The sequence below is a fragment of the Eublepharis macularius genome, chromosome 14 (genome assembly GCF_028583425.1).
Source record: "Eublepharis macularius isolate TG4126 chromosome 14, MPM_Emac_v1.0, whole genome shotgun sequence".
Lineage (NCBI taxonomy): Eukaryota > Metazoa > Chordata > Lepidosauria > Squamata > Eublepharidae > Eublepharis > Eublepharis macularius.
Genome location: NC_072803.1, coordinates 60,767,899 through 60,795,568, shown reverse-complemented (window position 1 = coordinate 60,795,568; position 27,670 = coordinate 60,767,899). Strand labels below are relative to the sequence as shown.

Genomic DNA, 27,670 nt, shown 5'->3' with positions numbered 1-27,670 from the left:
CTTCTGCCCACTCCTCCGTTTTCTTATCTTGTAGCAAGTGGATTGTGTTACATAAGCTGGATTTGAAGTGTTTGCTGAGCAGCTGCTAGCAATAGTAGAGGGGAGAGAAGGCATGCATGGCTCAAGGGCCCGAACAGAGCGATAAGTCTGTAATCTAACAAATTGCATTCAAGCTGTGTAGTTTCCCATTACTTGGGTGAGAAAAGAGGACTACTAAGTAATGGACAGGTTGAAAGCATGCAACATAATATCCAAGTTAAAAATGCCTATATATCACATCCTTCCTCCAAGGAGCTCACGGTGGCAACTGCAGTTGTGGTTATCCCAGCTAGCCTAGAAATAGAATCAGCCTCTTTCTGATGACTTAAGAAGTAAAAAATGTTTCAAGCTGGGGTGCCCAGTGTGTGGTCCACTGACCGTATCAAGCCTTCAGAAATAGCCTCATCTTGGGATAGCCATTGGTCAAAGAAGATTTGGCCATGTGAGCATTCAGCACTGGGGGAAGTATTTTTTAATGCATTAACTTCCTTGAATAATAAAAAATACTTTGCTTATCAGTGAGTTTGATGATCGTGCTCATTAAGAAAGCTGGAATGATTTCATTGGTGCATGTTGGGTTGGATCCTGCAGCCCAATCCTCTGCTAATGATGGTACTTTACTTTGATGCAGGCCACTTTTGCCTGACTCCTGTTTGTTCTGAAAGGGATATTGACCTAATGTCCCTCTCTTGGGAGGGGATTCCTCAGCACGGGGCCCCTACAGAAAGGGCCCCGCTCCTCACGGCCACCAGTCTTGTGTCAGATAAAAGAGGGGCCTTATTTAGTGACCTGTGAATAATATAGGGGTTTCCTATAGATACGTGCAGTCCCTGAGATACTCTGGCCGTCAAATTGTTTAGATAGTTGTCTGCTTCTAAGATTAATCAGGATAGAAATCCTTTTTAAAAACAAAGGTAAGGAGAAGCAAAGTCTGGAAGGAGGCATTGTCAAGCCTGTCTTGGCGGCTTATGCTGCTTGCTTTTCTCCCCCTGCAGAAATTAGAAAGTCGCCCCCCCCCATCCCATAACCTATGGTAATTTGAACAACGGTGGCCTTAAATTTTAACTGGGTAATTGTAAACATTTATTTTGGCTTTGTTGCCTATAAATGTACTGAGTGAGAGAGACTTCTGTGATATGCTATTGAACTCTGATAATCTGAGATTAACTTGATCCTAGCACCAGGGGAATACAACTTGATCCCAGCACCGGGGGAATACAAGAAATTTTGTGGAGGGAGGGGAGTTGGTACAATAAGCAGCTGGAAAGGCTTCTAGATGGAAGGGGAAGGCTTTGTTTGTCTATTACTTTGATAAACCCCTACCTCCAGAACCGGAGATGTCCCAGATACGTGACTGGTAATCTTTTGCCAAATTTCCGATATAAAGAACTTGCAACAACCATTTTCTTAGCTCACAGGGCTCTTGAGCTGAACTCCTTTGCCCTGAAATTCTCACCCTGCTTGCACTTCTCCTGTAAACTGATAGACTAATCTGTTAATCTGCTGTGATGGCCATAATTTGACAGTGGGAACTGGTATAGCATAGTGGCTAAGAGAATGAGGTGTGTTCTGCAAAGTTGCTGGTTTAAATCTCTCCTCTGCCACAAACTTGCTTGGCATTAGGTGAAATATTCTCTCTCCTAGTCTTGGTACCCCAGTCTGCAATACAGGGGCCATGGTTCTGACCTACGATCCAAGGGCTGCAGCAGTTTGTTGGCTACAAAGCCCTTTTAAAATGGACAGTGCTGAGGGCATTTATTATAATTTTGTACCATCCATTGCATAGAATCATAGGGTTGGAAGGGACCTCCAGCGTCATCTAGTCCAATCCCTTGCACAATGCAGGAAATTCACAACTACCTCCCCCTTCCAAAAGGTTGCTCTGAAGACCACACACCCCAATGGGGTTATCAGTTCAGTTGCCAAGAAGCCATCGTTAATAGATGAAGTTCTCCTCTATCACACATACGAGGCTTCCTTATACTGAATCACACCGTTGGTCCATCAAGGTCAGTATTGTTTACTCATACTGATGGCAGCTCTCTGTGTAGAGATCTTTTGCATTGCTCATTACTGGAGGTGCTGAGGATTGAACCTGAGACCTCTGCACACCGACCAGATGCTCTACCGCTCAGCCACAGCGCCATTTCATTGGTGCATGCATTGTTTACGTTTACCCATTTTAACCTCTAGTCGGTACCGTCTATTATAAAACGAAAGCCTACTGAAAACATGTGTTATGAATGCCTGTGTGGCCGAGTGCTGAAAGTGATCGCTGTTGTTTGCATAGATTACTTAAATTCTCTCCCACCCTACCTGCCAATTCCCATTGATTTACTGAAATTTAACCAAAACTTTGGAGAATTATAACAACAACAACATCCTGTCTTCTGAGTCTGGCAGTGAGTCTTGGTGGGAGTGGATGAAGCAACTTTTTTCTCAACTGTTTGGAGGTAAATTACCTACATGATAGTCAGCTTACTTATGATTTGCACCTAGGGGCATTTGGCCATCACTAATAGCAATTTTTGACGTTTATCTAGCATATTTTAAGTATTCAGAGTTCTTCACATATGGTGATCCTTACAGCATCCCTGTAAGGTAGGCCAGTAATGCTATCCTTGTAGTAGAGATGGAGGCTGAGATTTCTTTTTAAACCAGGGGCTGATCCAGCATCAGCACATGGTGAGGTGGGGCAGCTGCCGCCAGGGCCTGTGGCATCTGGTGGAGCCTGCTGCTGCTGACTCCCTGCTCACACGTCTCCTCTGATGCCTGTACTCACAACCCTTCCTGAGGTCGCTTATAAGTGCTTTGTTACCTCTTCTGCCAGCAGCAGCATATGCTGCCTAGAACTGCTGGAGAAGAGCATGTGTGTGGTGCCAAAGCATCAGCATTCCTGGTAGCCATGGCTGGGGCACTCCTAGCTGCCTTTTTTGATTTTCTGCTCCTAGGTAATTCCGTAGGAATATTGCGCTTGGATACTTACATCATTCTTCTACAGAGGAAAGCTACTCTTCCTTCTCTTCTCCCTCCTCTCCTGTTACACACATACTTTGGGAATGGTGGTAAAATAAGCAGTTGAGAACATAGATAATGGAATAGAGCCATAACTGAGTTCTTTAAAACCCCACATATGTCGGTGAGACGGATTTATGATCAGGCTTGGAGTCTTTGGCTGGATCATGCCCATAAACTCTCTGGCAGCAGTAATCCTAGAAATGATTAATGGCTTCTTATGAAGGGGTTAATATCTCTCTGCAACAGGGATATGAATGGACTCTTGCAGAGCAGTGGGTTTGGTGGTTACATAGACAGTCATGCAGTTCTTTTGTGAGTTGCCAGCACTGTCTAAGCAGCACTGGCACACTTAAGAGTGTAAATCCTTTTGCTCAGCCTAATCTGTACCTCAATAATTCTCACAGTAGCACTGAACAGTGACTGCTTCCTTGTTATAGGTGGGGAACTGAGGCTCAGATGCCCCGGGAGATCAAATCCAAGCCAGTGCCCAGTACTGCTGCCCAGGCTGTTGCAGAATTCTCTGGGCTCTAAGGCAGCCATGCGGCATTGTTTGAAGCAAGCCTTCCCCCCGCTGTGGCAAAAAGGAGCACTGCTGGCACCTTTAAAGTTGTGAATAAAAGGGAGTGTCTACACGTATGTGAGCGGCCGGAATTGCACTGATGACATCTGCTGCCCCTCGCTCATCCTCCTGTAGAGATGGTTCACACAGACACGCTTCTGCTTGAGTGTGGCCTGGCTGTGGGCTTGACTGTAGCCTTACAGGCTCTTGAGGTATCTGTGTGAGAGGCACTGACAAGGGTTAAGTTGCTCTTGATGTGATCCTAGCCTGTGACATGACGGGTGGGGGTGGGGAGCGCACATGCAGTGAAAAGGAAAATGCAACCCAGTATGGAATCTCATTGGTGTTGAGTTGGCCATCCAATATCAGTTTTGCCATTACTACACCAGTGCTCCCAAATTCAGTTTCCAAGGAGGGAGTGATAACTATTCAGTGACAAGGAAGGAAGGTAAAGGCGTACACTTCGCGGGGGGGGGGGGGCGCTAAAATTGTTCCGCAGCCTCATTTGCATATCATGATCTGGTGTGTTATGGAATGTTTGGAACGGACTTGTGTATGAAAACTCATGCACGCACATTATATTGGAAAAGCAGCTCCCCACTCAGTCTGGACATATAACTGGTATCCATGTTAATGTGTTAAATGCTTTTTTTTTAACAGATTGCTGCTAAAATTGGAGATATTCCCCATTTGAATAATTCCACGCCACTTGTGGATCCCTCAGTCTACGGTTACGGAGTACAAAAACGGCCCCTGGATGATGGAAGTAAGTTACTTATTCTCTCCTCCCCCCCTCCCCCGATGCTGTTTTTGTAGGGGATGGGAAAGGCCACAGGAAGCTAGGGTGCTGAATGTGAAAGAATGGAATCTGGAAACCTAGAAGGGATTCCTGGTTAGAAGAGTAACCTTGTATACAGCAGTGCTGCTTGGGCTTCATCAGATGAAGCAAACTGTAGCTGTTGAACAGCACTGAGAACACCTGTCAGGTGACAGATAGGTGTCAGCATTGCTGATGATACCTGATTATGGACCTTGAATTTACTGAAAGCGAAGTTGGGTGGAAGTGTTATTAATTGTTTAAAATATTTATACCCTGCCTCTCCATATATACATTTGTAAGGCAGCTTAAGACAATAAAAATTAAGGGGAAAAAAACAATAAAACAACAAGCTAATGGTACAGAGTTGTCAGTGGAATCAGAAAAAAATGCAACAGAACAACTTAAACGAGCATTCATTGAAAGCAGGAAAAGGACCGTAGGACCTACTAATAAAGTAATCCATAAAATTCCACAGGAAGGGTGATCTGAAAGTCTAAAGAGCATGTAGGGGCCCAGAGAGATGGTGGCTTCGATCCTATGCCGAGTTAGGCATGCGTGACCTAATGTCCGCATCCTGCAGGATTTGGGAGACTATGAGGCACCACTGGTGGACTAGATGTTATTCACGCTGAGCCTACTTTTGTAGGCTGCGCACCTGAAACATGGGAAGTCTTCAGGGGTTGGAGGTGTAGTTACCCGTCTGCCCTTGTGCCTGCTGTATTCTGCCAGCTCATTCTAAGCCAGAAGGCAGCAGGGAGTCTTCAGATATGTTCCCTCATGCTGTTGAGATGGTGTGTTCTGTTTATCACCCCTTTTTTTTCCTCTGCAAGTAATCTGCAACATGCTTTGGCCTCACATGCTCTGTGGCAGGAAAGTCTCTTGCAGGCAAATAGAGCATGGCTGCTTGGTCCATTCCTGTTGTGGGAACTTAGTTTCAGGACGAGTTGATGAGGGAAAGGTGGAAAGGCAGTTCTTGAGGGGCACAATGCTGAGAACAACGAATAAGCCCAACCTATGTGGTCTAGTTCGAGAGCTGTAGGTGGTCGTATTTTCAGACGCTTCATTGAACCCCTGAGGGCCAGAAACTTGAACCAACTTCAGGATGTTGAAGGAAGTTGGTCAGGGGAGCTAAAATTCAGGCCCTCCCCAGCTATGATTTGAAGACTCGTACATGTTAGAATTTTTTAATGCCCTTCCTTACCCGCAGAAGCATCTGAGAAGCAGAGCCTCTCTGGAGGATTGTGGGGCCCTCTGGAGTAACATCCAGTCCCATGCAAGGGGCTGAAATTAGAAACAACTTGGCTGAATTCCTGGGCATGTACAGAAAGCCTTCCTTTTAGGATCAGGCACAGTGTTCTTAGGTTCCTGCAAGTGTGTGTGTGTGTGTGTGATTTTTTTTCACCCTGAGTTTTGACATGGAAACTTAGAAAAATTAAAAAATACCTCTTACAAAATGTATTGTCCATCCAGAATGTATTTAAATGTAAATATTACAGCAGCTCTTTATCCTTTCTCCAAGTAGACAGTCTTAAGGTGTTTTATGTAAAACTGCTGTATATTTTCTGCTCACTGTAGACATATTAGCTGGAGCTCTGGGCTGTGAAACGGCCTCTGACTTGTGTGCGTTATTGCAATATTTGGCTAAATACACAAGTGTATTCCTAACCCTTTAGAGTGTGAGGCGGTAGTTCCTTTATAGGTTAAGTGAATTTTCTGAGCTGCTTTGCTAGAAGCACGCAGGTATTTTGTCTCTTTCTGCTTGGCAGTGTGGAGTCATAAGTATTTTTATACACAAGTAATATGATTGTTTGGCTTTTTTCTTACCATAGTGTGGATGTGTTCTGTTCTCAGTTTTCTGTTTGCCAACGAACAGACGTCTAAGTACATTATGGCAGCAGCTTGTATCTCCATATATTCACAATTACTGCTTTCTTTAATTTCTAAAAAATGAGTAACTGCTCTTCCTCTAAAGAACTCAGGGTGCCATGCAAACCTGCCTTCCTTCCCTGTCTTTATCCTCATGCAATCTCTGTGAGGTAGGTTAGCCTGAGAAGATCCAAGGCCATACAGTGTTCATGATTTGAACTCAGGTCTCTCCCTACTACTTGTTCTGCCACCCTGTTGCACCCCTGTGGCAGTGAGGCTCAAAAGAAGCAACATGCTGAGCTTGTCTGTCTATGTGAATTAAAGTTTAGATTAAATCAGTGTGAAATACACCCATTAAATAGCCCTCTTAAATTTAAATACTAATTAAATATTCAGCCGCCCGGATAGCCCAGACTAACCCGAGTTCGTGAGATCTTGGAGCTAAGCAGGATTGGCTGTGGATAATACTTGGATGCTGAAGTTGTGAACTGACACCTTCTACAGAGATGCAAGGCTTGGGATGTGCAAGAACAAGATGCGTGTTGTTCTTCAGTTTGGGGGGAGGGTCAGCTGGTTGAGGTGTTTGTTACCAGATTGGGCTCCTGGAGGGATCGCCCTGTGTTGGGGCTTCTGTGTGAAGAGTCCCAGAGGTACAGCTCATGAAAGACTTGTATGGGCAGAACAGGGTCCCGTGGCCTCCCACAGCTGGAGACAAGAGGCGGAGGGCCCAATGGCCAGTGTCCCAGGCTTGCCTCCCCAGGCCCATAGACCAAAGTTTCATGGTTTTGAGGAGGCATTTGCCAGTCCATGCGGAGCACCATGGAATTCAGGGACAGGGGTCCCCCAGAAGTTCATTCCCAATGGCTTTGAGCCCTACTTGGCTTTTTCTGCAAAGCTGAATGCCTCAGATTCTCCTGTGAGGCCCATTTGTGACATTGGGCTTGCCTTCTTCCAACTTCACAGGCCCTTCCAAGATTACACCTTTACACTTGTGCTTACGGTTCTGATGACCCTGACACCCAAGTGTCAGGAAAACTAGAATAAATTCTTACGGTCTAGAGGCTTATACCTCTCGTCAGCAGTTCATTTTAAAGAGAACAACTGGGGCCGTATTTTGTGTCTCACAAAGGCTTGAAGCCTGGCCGTGCTTGTTCCAACCAAATCAAGTCCTAGGCGGAGGGCTCCTTAACGCTGATCAGCAGCAGAGGCTCTGGCTGAATGTGATTATTTGACTGACTGTGGTAGCTTAAAGCCTCCTCGAGCAGTGCAGCTGTGCCCCGGATCTTGACTTGATCAGCTGAGGTCTAATAGTGGAAGAACTCTAGTAGAGAAGTCTATTTCTTTCTCACAGTAGGGGGTGAGTTTAAAAAAGAAACAATTTCCTGCAGGAGAAAGTGCCTGAGGAGCATAACGGTGAGACGGAGTGTTGTCGGGATCAGGTAATACTGTGAGCCAGTTTGTGTCCCAAAGTCTCTAGTTGCTGATCCCGGACGCACAAACCTGGCTGTAATCCAGGCTCAGCCATCTTCTCTACAGAGGGTTGTCTTGGGCTGCCTTTGCAACGGAGGTGGGAAGTACAACTTGCCTTGTTTGGTTGGCATTTGGGGACGGAGGGCAAGGGAAGCTTTGCCTTGCAAATCTTTAAAGCTCTTTCTCCTCTTGTGTCTGTCACTTTTGTGTGTTCTCAATTCTGCTTTCTAACAGCCTGGAATGTCAACAAGCTTCAGCATCCAGGATGACCCTGTGCCTATCTATCTCTGTAAACGGACAGCTGATTGATAGAGGATTATGGATCTGAGGCGTGGTAGTGGAGGACTGATCATAGCAAGTTTTTGGAGCTTTCCTGCGGGGAGGAGGCGTGTGGCATATTGAAAAAGCTGTCTGACTCCCCTTGCTCCTTTCAGGTAGCCTTAATCTGTGTCTTGCAGCTGTTGGAATTTGCTGAACTGACCTGGGCAATGAGCATGAAACGGAGCTTGAAATGCAGAGTTGATTCTCTCTCCTGCCTCCGTTTCAATTATTTGTTGCAAAGCGCGCCTGCCTTTCCTTGAAACAATCATCCAAACTCAGTTGTAATTGTCTCGCTCAAAAGGCGCTCTCTTGCACTTCCGTGATGATATTTTTAAAGAGTAAGGACCTGGTGAGGGGCTGTGGCAAGGAGCGGGCCCAGTGTTGGTCATACAGAAGGTCCCTGATTTAGCCCTCATCATTTCCAGCTAAAGATGCTAGAAAAGATCTTCTTCTGCCTGAGGTCATGGAGAGCACCTGCCAGTCAGAGAAGACAGTACTGAGCTAGAAGCACCAGTGATCTTACTCTGTAGAAGCGGCTCCATATTTTCATATTGAAGGCTCCGTCCTTCATCTAGCAAGCCCGAGCTGTCTCGTGTTAATGTTTATTTCTCTTCCCCTTCCAATTTTATATTTGCCAACAAATCTGCAAAGTTATTGGCTTTCACATCTTAGTAGCCCATCTGCTTCTGCATATGTTTATGACCTGAAATAGGTGAGGGGGGAATGGAACAACCATCTTGATAATGCTTCCACTGCATCCCACCTGGAGTTAATTCTGCCTCACTGTAGATGCCCCCGAGAGCCTCTTTACGAGACTGCCTTGTATGCCTAACTGGGTGCTGTCTCCTATGGGCGCCGTCATGTTTGCAGCCAGCGACGTAAAGTGCTGAATATGTGCAGTCCTAGCCAAGATGGTGGAGGCCACATAAATGGCTACCCCCACTGGTGTTGGCTGAGTGTTTTTCACAGATGTTCTGTGGAGCTTAGAGGGAATGAGGGCACTGCCCATGGCGGCTTTACAGTGCATGTTGGCTTAGCAAGCTTGTACTTTGAATATTGCAAATGAGGATGGTAGAGAGTGGTGACATAGTCAAGGATGCGGTCGAGGGTGGGTCCTTGGATGGGACTTCACATCCTGAGGCAGGAACATTAGAGCCTGTGATGGACATAATCTATTAAGCTATTCAGGACTTGGTGTTCTCGGACCGGAGAAGCCCTCTTCAGGAACTGAAGGTGATACACTTGTGCTGTTTCTATCACTGCAACTCTGACACATTCTTTGGGTTGGTAGAAATGAGCCTGGCTGCCGCCAACGCCTTCTCGTTGTTGTTGTTGTTGTTGTTGTTGTTGTTGTTCCACCTTTCTCCCTGCAATCCACAGTGCTGGTGAAAATACAAGACATTCACTGAGTAAAGTACAGTAATGAACAGCAGTGCAAGAGAGAGAGACAGTAGGGTGTGGTAGCAGAAAATCTGAAAAACAAGCATAAAGCTGAGCAGAGAGACGAAATCTTACTGAAACAAAGTGTAATTAATTAACATGGCATGTTTAGCAATGTGGAAAACTCCCCAATAGGCATGTGTCTACATCAGCAGACAGTTACCAGCAGAGAAGCGTGTAGTCCATGGCCTTAGTGAAGCATCTCTCGGAGCTACTTCTTTCGACACAGCGCTATAACCTGGGCAGAGAGCCCTCCTGAATAACTCAGTTTTGCATAGTGTGCAGAAAGCCAGGAGGAGGGGAGCTTTCCTGACCTCCTCAGGCGGGCCATTCCATAGGGTGGGGGCTGCCACAGATGACAACAGGTCATGGCTTTCTGCCTGTTGCACTTCAGGTTCAGCCCCCCCCCCCCAGTTGCAGTGTCTGGATGCAGGGGCTCCGGAATGTCGACCGTGCTTCAAGTTTGGGTACGGCTGCTCACAGGCCTGCTTTTCCCATGATGCCACTTCTGTCTGTCACACTTTTTTCTGTCTTGTTTTTGTCTCTCCCTTCCTGCAACAAACTCGGGGCAGCTTTGCAGTGGATTGTGCCGCATTTGGATTTTCTACCCCAAATGTGTTAGATGGTGGACCACGTTCAGTGCCTGAGAATTGTAATGACAGTATTGCTGTTTTCTTATCTGGACAAAATAGATCTGCCTTGTTTTTTCCCTCCTTTGTTAGGGCCAAGCTCAGTTAAGGAAAAGCCAGCAGTGAGATAGACTAGGAGCTTTTTTCCTGAGGGGCAAAGGCCGTTAACGGGAAATAGGGCTGATTTTATGCAACACTTTTCCTTATTTTGCAGTAAAATCACTGCCGTTACACTTAAATTGTGTTCAATAGATGTAGGGAGGAGGGTAGTGGAAGCGTGGCCTCTGAGTTCAGCCGCCCCTCCTCTTCTATTTCAGGCTGATGGGAAGTTTTTCTGCCTGGACTGTAAGTGGCTGTGTGTATTCTTGCTGCCTTCACGTTCTTGCCCTCAGGTTCGCCTCTCCATTAGCGCTCCTGTTTCAGAGCAAAATGGGCTTGTTTGACAACGAATGGGGTTTGAAATTGTGTGCGGCAGCCTTGGGCTTCTGGGGAAAGGGGTCTTAATTTCTGTTCAGATAACTTGCCATGCATCTGTCTCGGTTTTGTGCTGTTTAGGAGAGGGAAGGGGTAATATTTTTAAAACAGATTCTTAAGCATACTTACCTGGGAGTAAGCTGCAGTGAATTTAGTGGGATTTGTGCCCAAGTAAACGCGTATTACACTGACCTGTAAAAGTATCAACCGTGGCTGTGTGACTTCCCCAGTATACTAATCCCAGTGTATTAGTATAGTATATTCTCCAGTATACTAGCCCCAGTGCCTGGAGCTCTTTTTCAGAATGCCCTTCCGTCCACAGTTGCTATTGCCTATTGCATACCCATAAGTGGTGTTTTGGGGTGCTGTGTGGTATTCAAACCTCATTTCTGTTTTGTTCTGAAGAGACTCTGCATCCTTCAGGAAATCCTGAATTGACACCCTGTAATTTTGTGTGTGTGTGTGTTCTTAGCAGCCTTGCCTAACCTGATTTAACCTGATTTAAGATGTCATGGGGAGATTACATTGCTACATCCCCATGCAAACAAAACACTTAACCATGGCTGGTGTTGTCTGTAGATGATTTAACCCTGGTTAAGATATCAAACACACAGGCGGTTTCATCTTGAGCTTGGCTGAGCTGATCTCGCTGTATTCATAGTGGCTACACAGGGAGATGGTTAGCAGTCTCTGCAAATACATAAGTGTGCTTGTTGGCTTATTGGTGCAGTGCAAAACTTCACACCTTGGTTTGCAGGCAGTCCTTATCCATGGTTTCAGTATCGGAGCATACCATTTAACCATGACTAGGGAAAAAACCCTGGTTGTGCATGGTTTACATGGCATCATATAAAAGAGTTGGGTGCCTTGAAGGAGAGTGAATATTTTTCTTGCCTGAATAATACTGCCCATTCCTTTGCAAGATCTTGTGCACTACAGCATACTTGCGCTACATTTTTCTGTGTGGAAGAGCTAGTGCCTTGTATTTATTTATTTATTTATTTATTATATTAGATTTTTAGTCCGCCCTCCCCACCAGGCAGGCTCTGCTTTGGACTTGGACTAAGGAGCCCTGAGTTCAGATCCCCAGTTAGCTGTAAAACCTTCTGGTTAGCACCTACTCTGCTTAACAGGACTATAGGAGGACAAAGTGGCTGGGTGGTGTCAGGCTATGGATGACAGGCTATGGCAGATAGATCCCTGTACCATTGCAGCAAGAAATCCAGGCTCTTGGTTAAATGGCTTTATTCAGAAATCAGATCATTTCCACAGATCAGAAGCAAGGTAAGCATCTAAGCAGTAAGAGCAAATTGACAGGAATAGTAACATGTGGGAAAATCCTTCCTCTTAACACACACATTTGCTCCTTCCCCCTCCCAACAGTAAAACAGGACTTTTGGCGCGAACTCGTCCTGAGAGCGTCTCACATATTTGTACTCTCAAGTCGAGACACTGAGAAAGCAAGAGATCAGAGTTGAGACACAGCAGTGCATGGAAGTGAGCAGTATACAAAGTTTCTACAGTCCGTTAGATAAGGCACCTGGAGCCTCAATAAGCCTGTGAAAGGAAACAGTTATGGCATTGGCAGTATGACATCAAGTTATAGCATGAAACATTGGTTCAGAACAACAGGTCAGCATCAAATAGTGGCATGGATGGGGGCGATATAAATGGAATCATATTGAAAGTATGACAAGGAACTTTGTTTTTTCAAGAACAAGCTTGCTGTCTCATGAGTATTCTCATAAATAGAATGGATGAGGGGAAAACCTTGGAAGCGGAAGGGTAGGATAAAACACATGATAGATGGGGTGGTGTCCAGCCCAGCAGAAACAAAGTGGAACGTTCCCACCTCCCCTCCCCTGCTGCCTGCTCAGAACGCTCTCAGGCCAGCATTTCAGTGTACGCGCCCACTGTGGAATATGGGAATTCATAAAGAACACCACTGCTGCCCCCCCCCATCGGCATAATAAATACCTTTCACCATGTGATGAGCTGCCTTTGGATATGACCCATTGTGAAAAGCACGTATATGCCAAACTTCAGAATATCTATTCGCCCCCTGCCTCCAAAGAATAATTTGGGGAGAGCAGTGTATTGGGTGTCTCCATTTGGATTGCCGTAACGGGATGGCAGGTTTTATTATTGGCCCTACCACTGGGTGGGAGGAGGACCACAGCAGCCAGAATGGACTTTGAAAACTGGTTGGCTGGGCAGCGGAGTGGCGGGGGGGGGGGGAGGAGCTTGTGAGTTGGGCAGCATAACGGACTGTAGAAAAAGCAAAAGGGCCTAAGCAGGAGGAGTTAAGCCAAGGAGGGGACAGCGGGGTCTTCTGACATCCAGGGAGAAACCACGGAGCAGCAGGTGACTAATAATGTATGTGCCGTGAATGTGCCTCACTCCCCACTGAGCTCCACCCTTCTCCTTCCCTGCCAGCTTTCAAGGCTGTATTGGGTTTGCCCGGCTCCCCAAGCGATGGCCACTTGTGTGCCTCTTTCTGGCCCACACCCATTCTTCTGTACTGATAACCGTTGCCAATACGGGACTGCTCCTCCTCCTAGCAAAAACATGACCGGGGGGGGGGGGGGATCTGGGCATCCGTAGCAAAGCAGCAGTCCCCTTCTCTGGGGTGGAGAGTAATAAAAACATAAGTCATCGGTCAATACTTTAGGGCCTGGGTCATTATGAAGCTATTGATGTAGAACAGAAATAGATTAGCCCTCTTCGTCTGTGTTTATTTCTCTACAAGGCATGTTGGGGGGCTTGTGGTTCTTACTGCGTCCCTCATTTTGGTTCCCCGTGTTGACTCCATCCTGGAGTGGCTACTTCTGTTTCAGGTCAAAAAGAAATCTGTAGGTGGCTCAGAGCAGAGCTCAGAAAAACGTTCTCTTATAGCTGCTTGCTCATTTTCCCGTGACGCTTGCCTTCTCTGCCCCTCAGCAATATGAGGTAATTGAAATGGGTTTCAACTGGTTGTTAGATCTGAATGGCTCATTTTTGTATAATGTTCAGCTCCAGCTTGCACGGGCAAAGTGAGTTGCACTAGGTAGTTCCGTGGCGGTTCTTTGTGAGCCGAGCGTCTTCCACTGTTTGCACAGCGCTGTATGTGCTGGAGGAGTCCTTGCGCCATGGACGTGTGCGACTCCAGTGCAGCTTTCAAAAGAAGTGGCAGTATTTTTGGCAGCATCCGCCATCGGCCGGACCAGGCAGTCTCGAGTTGCTGAAGCCCTTTTGTTTCGCTACATCCCTTGTCACTGGGATGGGCCCCTGCCCTTTCATGATCTGGTCATGCTGAGAGCATAATGCTGGATCCTGTGGATGTGTTATGCGAATGGCAGCGCTTTCTGACGATGGGCTTCAGAGCGGAAGGCTCGCTGCTCTAGGGTAAGTTCTGCTGTTAACTACAACAGATCTGCAAGATCCAATGTCGTCGTCATGTTGGCAAGTTGCGGTATAGAAAAGCAATATTTACTGTCTCTCCTCCCTCCCCCCACTTTTCCGAAGGTGATCAAGGGGTATACATTTGTTCTCCCATCTGTCATTATATCTTCACAGCAACACCTTAAGGCTAGGCTAGGCTAAGAGAATATGCCTGGACCATGGTCACCCAGCAAGCTGTCATGGCAGCGTGGAGACTTGAACCGAGGTCTCCTAGATCCTAGCTTAAACTTGGACTCTGAAAAATCTACGGAATCAATTTCCGGTTGGAAAGGTTTTTCTGAATCAAAGATGTATCTTCTATGTACTCTACAGCTTCATCATTTGCATGGGTTCTTGCCGCATACACTCATTTTTTCCCCTCTGCTACCTGGTCCTCCACTCGTGGGCCATAAAGGTAATATGGGCTCTGGTACCCAAGACCAGGGGCTTCTAAGAGGTGAATAACCAAACTTCTCAGACCAAGGTCAATGATTCCTATTCAAGAAAACATTCAAAGTACAACCTCTCAAGCAGTTCATGTTATCCCCTAGCTAATTTCAAGATGGCTGCTTTCTGACAAAATAGGCTTTGACCCGCGAAACTCATATTGAAATAAAAGTTGTCAGTCTTTTAAGGTGCATGAGATTTATTCTGTTTTGCTAGTTCAAGCCAGCTGACTGGATTCCCTTGGCCTTCATTACCCCTCTCACTATCCCTTTGTTGTAGAAGTAAAACTTAGGAACCCCCCCCCCCCCGATTTTGGCATCATGTTGGCATGTAATAAGCTGAAGACATCCCTCCACAACACTCTGAATTTGCACACCAGAAAAAAGTGAAAGGTTTGACCTGGTAGGGGCACGAAACGTTTCAAAGTGTGTGTCCCATTTCACTGGGCACACAGTTCAGAAGGATGTCATGTGTAGCCTCTTCTTTTGTCCCCGTCCCCCCCAATTGTACTTAAGTTTCCTAGCACAAGAGAGGTTAACATGCCTCGGGGAGGGGAGGACCAAGCACACCCTGCAAATGGAAGCATTCGGATGGGGGGGGGGACTGCAATGCCATCCAGTAATCTGGTCTTGTTGAGTAGAAATATGATTACACCTGCAACTTGGCGGCACACAGTTTTTAACAGACCTATTCCTTTAACAGGTCTTCGTTTAAGTTGGCTCCATGGAGCACAGATAAGAGAGACCCAGAGAAGTATGTCATCAGCCCTCTCTCAATGCTTTGTTGATTAAACTAAATCTCCCCAAATCTCTGTGTTTTGGCTTCTTTTTTTAAAATGAATACCAATCCGCTTGATCTTTTACATCTGGTTTAATTTGGGGGGGTTGCTTTGTGGCAGTTGGGATGCGGGGGGGGAGTGGATGGCAACACGTTCCAGGGATGGGGAGGGGGCAGGCAGGGTTCTCTCCCGTGCCTCTCAGCATGAGGGTGAGCCGGATCAATTTCCTATCCTGTGTTCAGCTGGACACTGCTTCTAGGCTGTTGTTGATCAAGAAATCCCCTCCTGTTCTCGTCCCACGTAACACATTCATTTCAGCCACTGAACCTAAATTGCTGTTTGTGCTCCTCTGCTGCCGCCGCCGCCGCTTCTTTTCTCCTTTTGTTTGTGTTTTGGTTTTTTCTCTCTCCCCTTGATGAAAATGGTAAGAACTCTTCTATAGAGGCGAAGTTAGTTTATCCGTGCTAATGCTTTGATTTTTCTTTTTTCTCTCTTCTCTGCCACAGTAGGTAACCAGTTAGGGGCCCTGGTACATCAAAGGTAAGCAGTGGGTTATGTTTTATTATTTATTGATCACTTCTAATTGTTTATTGATCCGCCATCTGTACTGGAGTGTTAGGAAGTCAGAGGTTGAGGACGTGGTGAAACTCTGAAGACTCACTTTCTCTCCCCCCCACACCCCCCCCGAGTCCTCTTTGCAGGCAGAAGTTCTTGGCCTGTGCTCCTAGAGAGTGGCTGCATTTCCAGGAAAAGAGGCAGGGGCTGCCAGGCCCAGTGTGAATACCGGTTATGCTTAAGTGGGGTGGGAGGCTGGGCTGAATTAAGCTGGTGGGTTGGATTCTGTGGCTCCGTTCTGCTAGCAAAGGTCCATTCCTCTGGTGGAAGGAACCTTCCTGATCGTCTTGTGACAGGGAAAGCCTCCTTCTCCTGTCAGTAGGCTGGATCCCGCAGATCTCTTCCAACATCTTAGGCCAGGATCTGAAGATCTACTTTGGACAGCCGTGCGTTTTTCTTTTTTTGAGCAGCAGATCCTTGCATCTTATCACGGCTTGCCTTTCCTAGTCCCCAAAGCAGCTTGTGGTGGTGTTTTGCAGCCAGCCCCTTTGAATGCCTAGGATCATCTGCCCCATTCATTTGCCCTGCCCCTGGAACAGGTAACTGAAGGGCCATTGTGGCAGGCACATACTCTTTAGCCACGGCAGATTAATGGATTCATCACGTCACGTTCCGGGGCACTGGAGCCCTCTTGCAGGCAATAAGGGGAGAGCTGCTGCCTTCTTGCCTGCTTTGGGGCTTCTTGGAGTCACCTTGGCCGCTGAGAAGGGGGATGCCCGTCTGGATGGCGCTTTTGTTTGGTCTGTTGGGTCAGGGCAGCTCTCAGGGCAGCAGCTTGTTTAATGTATGTGCTGCCTGTCCATGGAACCTGCCCGTGGTGGTTTATAAACTATAAAAAACCCGGCTGGGAGCAGTCCTGTAAAGGAAGAGCCTTGTTGGTGTGCCTCCTCCCCCATCTGCCCAGTGGCCTGAGGCCACCCTGGCGACCATCCTGTCTGGGGCAGGGTTTGAACCTGGAACTTGTGGCTCACAGCTCAGTTTTGTGGGTTGGTTCTCTGCTGTCCAATTTTCACGGGGCTTGAATTGATGGTGAGGTGCCGTCATTGTCAAGTACAAGAATATCCAACATGGAGTTGGATCCAAAGGTCATTTTCCATGCGCATAAAGTGTGGAGTGGGGGATATCAGCTAATTTCCCACTGTATCCTCCGGCGATGTTCTGAGGGTACCCTAGCTCCCAGGAGCAGCTTTTTGGAGAACTCAGTGAGCTGAGGTTGAAAGATGGAAGCAGGAAACTTCTTGGAACTCTGACTTCTTACAGGCTGTGAAATGTGTTGTGTCCCCTAACTGCTTGTGGGTACCCTTGAAGTCTATGTTCCTTTTCAGGATCATTGTCCAGCGTCCTCAACAACAGCAGCAGGATTCCTGGGATACCAACGGTATCGAGGCAGTGACCTGGAATGCAACAATTGTCTACCTGGGGGGAAACTGAGGGGTTTTCTCTTGTCCAGTGTTCTGTTACAATAGAGGCCACCTATATGACTATGGAAAGCATACAAACTGGGTGCAGAAGCCGCTCTGTTTGTCCCCAGCATTGCAGGTGTACTGCTTCTGACCATGGAGGCTCTATTTTGCATTCATGGGGGAATAGCTATAGATGAGATAAAATTGTGTTGGCTTGTCTAAGCTGGTAGCCTTTGCTGCCTGTCTCGGTGGTGAATTCTAGAAGATATTTATGTGCTTTGTGAAATACAACTTCTATACGTGCGTCAGCTTCACTGAGTATCCCTGAGGCCTAGATTTATGAGAGGGGAAAATTGTGTGAGAGAGGGGGATGTGGGTAATCAGAACCCACCTTTTGGCAGACTAGAAGATCAGCTGTAGACTTGCTTTGAAATCTTCTGTTTACTGCCTTTACTGCAGCCCTACAGATAAGGGCAGGAAGTGCCCAGCTCTCCAAATGACCTTCCCTGCCTTCCTTTGCCCCACATCATAAGGTGGTGTTGATTGACAGCATCCCAACAAGCTCATTTCCTGTAAGGAATCCTTACTTGAAGTGATGCGAATGTGAGTTCCATTAGAAACCATATTCTTTTTAGCAAGTGTGTTTGAAAACAAAGTCTGGCCTCCGAGAACAAGATTGGCTCGCTGGCCAAAAGCCCCGTTTGTCATTATAGGAATGACTGTGGTGCTGCAGTTTTCTCTCCCCGGTTCACTGTCTTGGAACTAAACGAGCTTCCAAATTGTCATATTCCATGACCGTTGATATCTGAGGAAAGGCTAGAATTTAAGCCCATGATAATGAGTCTTCCTTTCTCTTCTTTTTCAGGGCAGTAATAACTGAAGAATTTAAAGTGCCTGACAAGATGGTTGGATTCAGTAAGTATTCCAGCTTAGGTGATTGTTCATTTCGCTGCATTCGTGGCTCGGTGAATAGTTACCCTGCTTCAGCCTAATCTGTATTATGATAGGCAGTTGTTGGGTGTAACAGCACGAGTCCGATTAGTGCTGTTAAAAACGAGGCAATTTGGGTGGGGAAAACGCATTTTTTTCCCTCTGTGAACTTTAAAATCGAGGATAATTTAGTTATTTCCTGCCTGCTACAGCAGCCTGTTGTAAAGGGCCAGATGGCAAACTTTACTGATAACTGTGCCTAGGTGGTGAGTGTATGGAAAACAGTGGTGTGGAGGCCAGTATGTGGGTGAGGGAGCGTATCCCATTTAAAGAGAGAGCCCCTGGCATTCCTTTGCACGTCCCAAGCTTCTGCTTCAATCCTTGTCAGCTCCAAATAAAAGGACCCTGGTGGCTTGTCAAAGAGAGAGATGCTGCTCAGGTGGCAGAGAACCAGTGCCTGGTTAGAGGCGGCACTGGCTGGACCAAGCTGCTTGCTCAGTACAAGAGGCACAGCATGGTCACTTCAGGAATTCCAGAAAGAAGGGCACTAGTGGAACCGCCACTCTGCATTTTGCTCCTTGGCTGGATCGGAAATGGTGGTCTCTGTACCTGGTGGCTTCTGGCCTTGCTTCCTGTTTTAGTAGCTCTTTCCTTGGCCAGGGTTTGTGACCTTCATAGTACATCGTTCACCTTGACAAGTTGTCCTAATGTTCCGTGGGTTCCCCCTTCCCCCAAGCCACTTAATTTTTTGGTATACACCAAATTTTGTCTGGGCTTGTTAACCATTAGGTTTCGTTGCTGCTGCCTTCCCTTCCCTAAAAGCACTCTCTGCGTGCCCTGTCTTCGATGCGTTGCTTCCCCTTTGCCCTCACGTGAGACATTTTTTTCCTCTTGGCTGCACCAGTTGCTCTTGTGCTGCTACCCCCACCTGTTGGTTTCCCTGCTTTGGGCTGCCATCTTCAGTACTCCAGATGCCACGGTGATCCAGACAACAACAATGCCAAGAAGCACACCTTATACACTATAGAACGTACTGGTTGGCATCTCTCTGTGCTTGTATTGCAGTTAGGTGGGGCATGGCCAAAGCAGAGGCCAGTAGTCCAGAATGGAAAGGCTGCCCCGGGGAGAGTGCTTGAGCCCTCCTTTCTACCTGTAGAGATGAGGATGTGCTTACCTGTTGCAGTTAATCCACAGCAACCATTGCATTGAGTGTGGTGGGGTGTTTTTGGACAGTTCAGGGAACTCGCTGGTCAGGATGCCTCTCCTCCTCTTACTCCTTCCTCAAAGCCAGGGTTGGTTACACTGCACCCACATTCCATGCTAACCTTTAATCTGGAACATGCCAGCCTGCTCTTGAAAGCCAAACTCGTTCTGATCTTCTCGAGACAAACAGTAGTTAAATCCTACATTTTGTTTCAGTTATTGGCAGGGGCGGTGAGCAGATCTCCCGGATCCAGGCAGAGTCAGGCTGCAAAATTCAGATTGCTCCAGGTATGAGATATTTTCCTCTTCCGTTGCCTGCCTGTGGAGCAGATTGCTGTTGCAGTGTGACTGTCGGCCTTTGGCTGAGCAATACACATTTTGTTGCCTGGAAGCTCAGTTGAGAAGGCCCCCAGGCAGACTGGGAAAGCTTAACTTCTGTGTACTCCCAGGTAATTCAAGCATGAACGTCAGCTGCCTTCAGCCCAAAAAGGTGTATAACCCAGGAAAAGATTTGCCCTCGGTTTGGCTGAAATGGGCACACTGGCTCTTTCCTAACAGAATGTGTCTCTCAATTGATTGCTGCAAACATCATTTCTGTGTTCTGAAATCAACCTGCGGTGTTCATAGAATGCAATAGTTTCCATTACAATAAATTGTTGGCCAGAGTGGGCGGGAAAGTTAAAATGGCCTTGGAGCAAGCAAAGTTGAGTGGCCTGACCGTGCTACAAACTAGCCAACAGTGGCCCTCCTGGGCAACAGCCTGCTGGGATATTTAAATGGCCAAGCTGCTCCTTTTTATTGATGAGTGTATAGATTCCTGATGCAGGTACATAAGGGAGGTTGAAAGCTCAACGCCTAAAGAGCTGGGTGGTTTCTGGGGTGGGGGGGGCGGGGGGAATATGCCTATTAAAGGGCTGCAGGGTTTAATCTGTTTTTTAAAAACTTGCGATCAACCAAAATGATGCCTTCTGACTTACTGGGCAGCAATTTTTCTTAACATTTTTTTAAACTGATACAAGCAGCTGACAGCAAGCTCCGTCACGGAAGAGGCATTTCCTCTTCTGTCACACAAACGAACGCCTCTTCCGTGTGGGTACCTGCTATGTCACATGAGTGCATCGCTTATTTGGTTGGTTTTTTATAACCTGCCTTTTGACTGTAAGGTCCTCAAAGCACTTTACAGCCCTCTTAGCTGCTCCTTTTCTTCCTTCCTGATATTCCAAGCTCTCTGCTGCTGCTGTTGTGGCTGAGATGATATTCCCTTAGTGACTTCAGAAAGGCCATTGCTATGGTGACCCTTTCCTATCTTTGCTCGATTTTTATCCTGCCCCTCCCTCCACGTCCTCCTGGAAGCTGCCTTTTAATTTTTACAACAACTCTGCAGAGTAGATGTGCTGAGAGCAAGTGTGATTGGCCCAGGGTTATCCCCTGAGCTTCCATGCCTAGCTGGGGATTTGATCCTGGCCACTTGGCAGCCTAGTCTGACACCGACTGCTGTAGCATGTTGGTTCTCCCAAATCTCAAGATTTGTAAGATTATCTAATAACGATGCTTTTTTGCGTTTAAATTAGTGTTTAACTTTTACACACACACTTAATTGATAAAAACACACACATTCAGTGGTTAATTAAATAATAGGAGGGAGGAGGAAGAGAGGGACTGTGGCTCGGGTGCTGAGCACCTGTATTGCTTGCAGAACGTCCCTGATATCCCCAGTTAAAGGATCTCTCAGCTTTTAGAAGACCCTTGACCCTGGGGAGCTGCTGCCAGTCAGGATAGACACTGCTGAGGTTGAGGGACCGGTGGTCTTCCTATATATTCCACTCTTCCTCCACAGCACTCAAGAGGTCATATTTACATGTCCCCTTTCTTAAATCTCCAGCCCTGGGGTTAAGCTGTGTGTCTGAAAGCTCTCCCCAGAAACCATGTCTGAGGAGCTGGGTGGCATACGAACTTTTGAGCCTTGTTAACATTGAATTCCTAGCACTGTTTGGCTCCCATTGGTTTTCTGATATTCAGGGGCTGTATATAAATAAATTTAATTAATAATAATAATAATAACTATATCCTGCAGTTCCAGGCAGGCACCAGTGCATTGCGTTAGATGCAGAACTGAGCAACCTGGTGCACTCTGAACTCATAAAAATCTGTTTTCTAGGCCTTGCGCAGTTGGTGAAGTAGCAGGTGGCTAATGCCTGCTGAGATCTCTGAATGCAGAAAGGTTTCTGGTTGAGATTGGGGCGGGGGGGGGAATGCAGTGCCCCGTGTAGCTCCTCCTCCCGTATAGCTACAAGAAGCAGGAATGAATTATGCAAAGTATGCGCAGTTATGCTAATGTTGTTGTCTTGTGCAATCTGAACCAGGTGCAGAATCAAACTTTTTAATGGTGCAGATAGCAAACCTTGTTCCTGGCTGCAAATCTGAATTAAAACAAAATTCGCAAGCTTGGTGAAGGACAGCAGGTTGAGAACTGTGGGATGGCCCCCATACGCGTGTCATCTTCTTCTTTATCTTTGTAGATAGTGGCGGGATGGCTGAGAGACCCTGTGTGCTCACTGGGACACCAGAGAGCATTGAGTGAGTCCTTTATTAAAATGTATTATTTGCTTTAAACCCCTCCCTTCCCTTCTGTCCTCTTTCCTCTTCCATTCACCCCCCCCCCACCTTAATGCTTTTTCTTCTCTGTTGCTGCTTCTGTTTTTAGCCACTCCAAATGAGGGCTGACCCTTGCCCAGCCACAGTCTTCTCCAGAGCCTCTTATTCTGAGTTTACCTGTCCCAAGGCTGCGTTCAATTTTACCTCCCCCCCCCCTTTCCTAATTTAGACGGGTCTCCTGTACAGAAGTATCTTTTGAGGGCACCTGAGGCCTGTCTGATTACCCCAGCCTTGTAAATAACAGCACCAAATGGACACACCCCAAAGAAATCCTGCCTACCGACATCCACGTATGTTAGTCATCAGTGACACCCTGACAGTCCAAAACAAGAGCTCTCCTGCGCTTTGTAGAATCTTCCATATTTTGGTTGCCTGGTATAAGTACTTAAGTCACCACAGGTGAACTTGCTGGTGGCTGTTTACAAGACTGGGTTTCCCAACTGCTCAGAATGTCTCCAGTGCCCTCTCCCCGCCCCCACCCCTTACAGTCTTCCCAAATCTTTTGAGCTGACCGTCCCTTCCACTTCAGTATGAGCGAGGATTGCTTGAGAAGGCTGTCCCAAGTCTTATCAGCGACACCTGAATAAACTTGGGTGGTGGTGCAGCAGAAAGCCCCCCTACAGACCTGAGCCTTACCCAGATCTTTTCATTGGATCCATGCATGTCAGTGAGTTTTCCTATCACCGCCCTCAGTTTGGCATAACCTCACCCAAGTGCTGGCGGCTCTCCCCAAGCTCCTTGTAAGATTCTACCACATGACAGCCCAGTGGGGGGTTTCTGTGCGCTCTCTCTCTAGCCCTGTAGAAACTTTAGGGACAGTCTTTCCTCCCTCCCCCTTCCCAGGAGCTGAGTTTGCCTCTCCCAAGCCATTTTGAGGACCTCCCTGCTCGGACTTGGAGCCACGAGCCTCAGGCTTACAGGAACCCACTTAACAAAACGGAGCGGCTCTTTCTGTCCCCCAGCCTTTGGGGTAGGTGGGTTTTTTCCAAATCCATCCCAGAATCTTCTTCTTTTTTTTCGTAAAGAGTTGCATTTTGATGGTTTGCAGAAACATCAAGGAAGAACCCTTAAAATTCTCGCCCAGGCCTTGGAGTTTGTGCTTTTAAAAAAAAAAGCTTCTTTGTTTCTGTATTTGAAGGTCTTGTAGGGCCATCATTCTGCAACCATTGAAGCAGAATAAGTATGATTGACAGGTGCATGTTATAGGGCAAGCAATATGAGGGTTTTTGCTAGTATTGAGGTGGGCTTCTCCCCCTCCTTTTGCTGTAAATGGATGTTTTGGAGCAAGAAAGAAAATAATGAAAAGCTGTAAGATCTTTTTTTTTTTATGTGTGCGCCTGCTGGTGGGGGAGGGGATGCTTACATTTCTGTCCCTGCCTTGTACAGTGGCATTGGGCCTCCTGGCTGGCTTCTGCTTAAAAACCAGGCTCTTTTGAGCCAGGTAGGACCCCAAGGCAGGGAAAGGGACAGCTTTGTTGCCTGATGGTCCATCTTAACGTTCAGGGTGACGCTTGGCTTTATGCTGTTCTACACGTGCATTGGTAGATACTTAAAATAAAATATTGCTGTGCACAGGAGTGTCTGAGGGAAGGCACTGGTTAGTCCGCTATTAACCTCAGCTGCAGGAAGTACAAGTGGTACAGTCATCTGGGAGGGTGGGAGGTTCCTGCACAGGAGCAGGAGAACCGGTGGGGCTTGCTATAGCACAAAGCCTGGACTTTGCATTCTTGCTGGCCTCACCTGCAGCAGTAGCCCAGGGCGCTGTAGGCCCACATAGGTCCTGTCCTACATCTTGAGGGTGGCCTCATACTTCATAGATTTGTGGTGCTTCAGCCAGAAACCTTGTCCCCATTAGTTCCAGCTGAGTGTTTTTTATTTTCTTCCCTTCCTTAAAAGGGTTTGGGGTGGTGTACGTGTTTTCCCCTTCTCCCTTTTCATCCTTACAACAACTCTGCAGGATACTGACCTGAGTGGCTGAGCAGCCCCTGGCCAGTAAGTGGCTGAGCGGGAATTTGAACCTGGGTCTTCCTTGGTGCGCTGGCCCTCAAGTCTAGTTAATGTCGTCAGAGGATAAACGAAAGGCATTTCCTGACCTTGCACCAGCCAGTCGTCAGCGAGTGAACAGGAAGTACAAAGAGAGCGGTCCTGCAGCAGGCTTTACAGCGATGCTGCCCTGATGCTCGCGTTGGGCGTTACGTAGTCCGTCTGGACCTAGCAGCAGACCAGATGGGTGTGTTCCCTTCCCCCTGTTTGCAGAGGGTGGTAGCCAGCCTCCATCCAAGCAGGACCCTGCAGGTTTCTGAAAACTGTACATGTGTTGGAGGGAGCGGGGGAATGACATTGGCAAGGGAAAAGCCTGATGGGGGGGTGAGGGAGGGGCTGAGTGGAAAGAGCCTTTCCAAAACACCAAGTGAGGACAAGGCATATGAGCTGCTCACGGCATCTTTGTTACCCTCTTCCCCCCACTCCCTTACTCCAGAGTTAAAACGTGCAAGGAAGCCTGATCCCAAATGCAGAGTTGCCATAGAGACTGCCGGTTACCTTCTTGTTTCTCTCTCTCCTCCTTTCTCTCTTTCTTCTTCCCCAAACTTCCTGCACCCCCAGTGATACTGTTTCGCCTGGACCCATCCAGATGGGAAGAGTGCAGTCCAATAGCTGTTTTTCCTTGAGTTTTCTCTTTACGGCTTTTTCCCCCTCTCAAAGACAAGCGAAACGGCTACTGGGACAGATTGTGGACCGCTGTCGGAACGGGCCTGGCTTCCACAATGACGTGGATGGCAACAGCACAATCCAGGAGATCCTCATCCCGGCATCCAAAGTGGGCCTGGTCATCGGCAAAGGTGGAGAGACGATAAAGCAGCTGCAGGTGGGTGGAATACCACGTCTCCCTGCATCGCTCACCTCCGCTTCCACCTTGTGGCAGATGAGGATGCTTTATGCTCAGTGGCGGTTGCAGCCAGAGGGTTGAGGCACATGGGTCTTTTTCATTAGGATAGGCAGTTTCCTGCAGTGGAAGTCTTCCTAATTATATGCATTTCTGCATCTCTCCTAGAGAAATAGAGGCCCTGTGTTTTGTTTAATGTTTAGTGCTGCAGTTGGCAAGCTGAAACCTCTGGCTAGTACCACTTTTGATCTGCACGCCCAGAGAGTTGCAGCAGTCTTCTGGTGGATGGCTTTTTGGGTCAAAGATCCCCCCCCCGCCCCCAAGTGCACTAAGAGGTTATTTGTATAAAGCAACATGGTGTGCACAAACATCTTGCTAGCTCTCTTCTGATTTTTGCCTGTCTTTATGGAGCTGTCAGGAAAAACTAAATGGATCAAGCTGCTTAACAGATTATTGACCAGCACTTTCGGGCTCCTGTATTCCACCCCCCCCCTCTCCTTTCCATGGCCTTCTGCCTGTTTTGGCATTCCATTTATTCTTGCTTTCCATTGTCTGCATGGTGCATGTGCAGGAACGAACAGGCGTGAAAATGATTATGATCCAAGATGGCCCTTTACCGACTGGAGCGGATAAACCTCTTCGGATTACTGGAGATGCTTTTAAAGTACAGGTGTGTATCAAAGAAGATATGCAGTCGTGCTGATAAAGAGTTTTAGGGGGATTTGGAACAATGGCACAGTTGGCGGTGGTCGTGAGCCACTCTCTTGTGCGTGCGTGTTTTGGGGGGGGGGGGGAGACGCTGAAGTCTGCAGGCCGAACAGTCCTCTCCTTATTCACATCTGGTTCCCCGACGTTAGCCCCCTCCCCAACTGAGTTCTGCCAAGTAAAGGAAACCAGAAAGGCGTGCAAATTCCTATATTGGGGAAAAAGAAAAGAAAGTGAAGCTATCTACTCGGTGCTTCTTAAAATCACAATAAAATGGAAGCTGTCTTCACTTGGTGGAGGACATTTTTGAAGGAGGGAATACAAGGCAGCCCATAGATTACTCTTAAAGTAAAGTGGGCATTCTGGTGGAAGTAAATGCTGTATTCAGATTATGCCTTCATTAGCAAACATTCTTCATACTTTGGAAAGTTAGCATAATTGACATGTTGTATTTTGGAGTCCTTTTATTTTTTTAACTCGGAAGCAAGGTACAAAAAGGAATTAGGGACATGTTAGTAGTAGAAAGGTGGAACAGGGAGTTATGACAGAAGGTCTCATGGGTTCCATTCCTAAACACTGCACGTTTTGTGTTTGTTTTATAAGATGCTGTGTTTATTTTAAAACCTGCCTTTGCCAAATCTAAAAGTTTGCCTTTTGTCAGTCTATGAAAATGAAACCTATGAAAGTTCAGGAGGCTGTATTTCTGGCCAGATACCAGGTTCAAATCAAGTTTGCCAGAGGCTTGATGCCTCTGGTGGATTTTTATTTATTTTATACCCCGTCTTTCTGTTCAGCATCTGAGGCAGCTAACAAATACGAAACATCCAATTATAATAATACATCAAATAATTAACTATTAAATGATATAGTGCCCCCAGCCCCTCCAGGTTGCAGGTCCTTTCAAAGGCGTGAGGAGTTAAAGGGGTGGAGCTTAGCAGGTGGAAAAGATGGCAGTGTCACCCCAGGCAAAAGGATATGGGGGCAGCAGTACTGCTTAATTCTCATTTCAAACCATCTTTCATCCTCACACACATATAGCAAGCGAGAGAGATGGTACTGGAAATCATCCGAGAGAAAGATCAGGCAGATTTCCGCGGTGTACGCAATGACTTCACCTCCAGGATGGGAGGAGGCAGCATAGAGGTGTGTACTGTTTATTTCCTGTGCATGAATTTTTAATGGAGGGGGCATGGGTGGGCATTGTGTTGCGTCTAGTTAAACAATAGCAGAAGGGCAGTCAGGATTTGGAGTCAGACCTCTTGCCCCCATCTGCTCTGAATGGCAGAGGTTCTCCAGGCCCAAGGGCAAGGGACTTCCCAGTTGCCAAAGGTTCTTTCAACAGGTGAACCTGGAGCGTTTTGCATACAACACATGCGTGCTGACACAGAGTTCTGGCTCATCCTCATAACTGCTTTCTCCAGCAGTGGCTCTTCAGGGCCTTTTCCATATAACCTGGGGTTACTTTGACTAGCAATGCCAGGGCTGAACCTTGTGTTCTGCCTCTGGACATGAAAGTTGAGATCCTGTAGCTGCAAGAAGATGGCCCTTTTTAATACAATTTAGAGGAAGAATAAATAAATGGTTGGCCCCCGTGGCAATGTGATCTAGGTGTCACTGTGCCCAAAAGCACCCTGGCTCCTTCCCCAACCCGAAGGGTAAGGTAAGTAGCGAAAGAAAGGACAAGCAAAGTCCAAATGAATGATGGATAAAGAAAAGTGGCCAGTGGTTCCCTCGTTCCCTCCCGCTTTCTCTGATGGAATTATTATGTGGTTCTTTTCTATTTCCTTCATTTATACTGCGCCTTTTTCTCCAATGGGGACGCAAAGTGGTTTACACCATTCTTCTGTCCTCCATTTTATCCCCAGAACAACCCCCTGAGATAGGTTAGACTGAGAGTGCGTGAACGGTGATCCAGTTGGCTTCCATGGCACAGTGGGGATTCGAACTTGGCTCTTTCAGATCCTAGTCAGATGCTCTAACCAATATGTAATACT

General features: G+C 47.1%; 1 protein-coding gene across 2 annotated transcripts in view; it reads left to right on the top strand.

The window, feature by feature from the left end:
* The window catches only part of FUBP3 (far upstream element binding protein 3), a 65,869-nt gene that overhangs the window by 7,846 nt on the left and 30,353 nt on the right, over positions 1–27,670 (top strand). Inside the window, exons 2-10 of one of the 2 annotated variants that reach the window (XM_054997595.1) lie at positions 4,277–4,382; positions 15,206–15,256; positions 15,788–15,821; positions 18,165–18,214; positions 19,649–19,720; positions 21,952–22,009; positions 24,791–24,953; positions 25,543–25,641; positions 26,715–26,819. In XM_054997595.1, coding sequence (XP_054853570.1) covers positions 4,277–4,382; positions 15,206–15,256; positions 15,788–15,821; positions 18,165–18,214; positions 19,649–19,720; positions 21,952–22,009; positions 24,791–24,953; positions 25,543–25,641; positions 26,715–26,819 — 738 coding nt within the window. The remainder of the gene's footprint in view (positions 1–4,276; positions 4,383–15,205; positions 15,257–15,787; positions 15,822–18,164; positions 18,215–19,648; positions 19,721–21,951; positions 22,010–24,790; positions 24,954–25,542; positions 25,642–26,714; positions 26,820–27,670) is intronic. The other variant, XM_054997596.1, reaches the window with a different exon arrangement.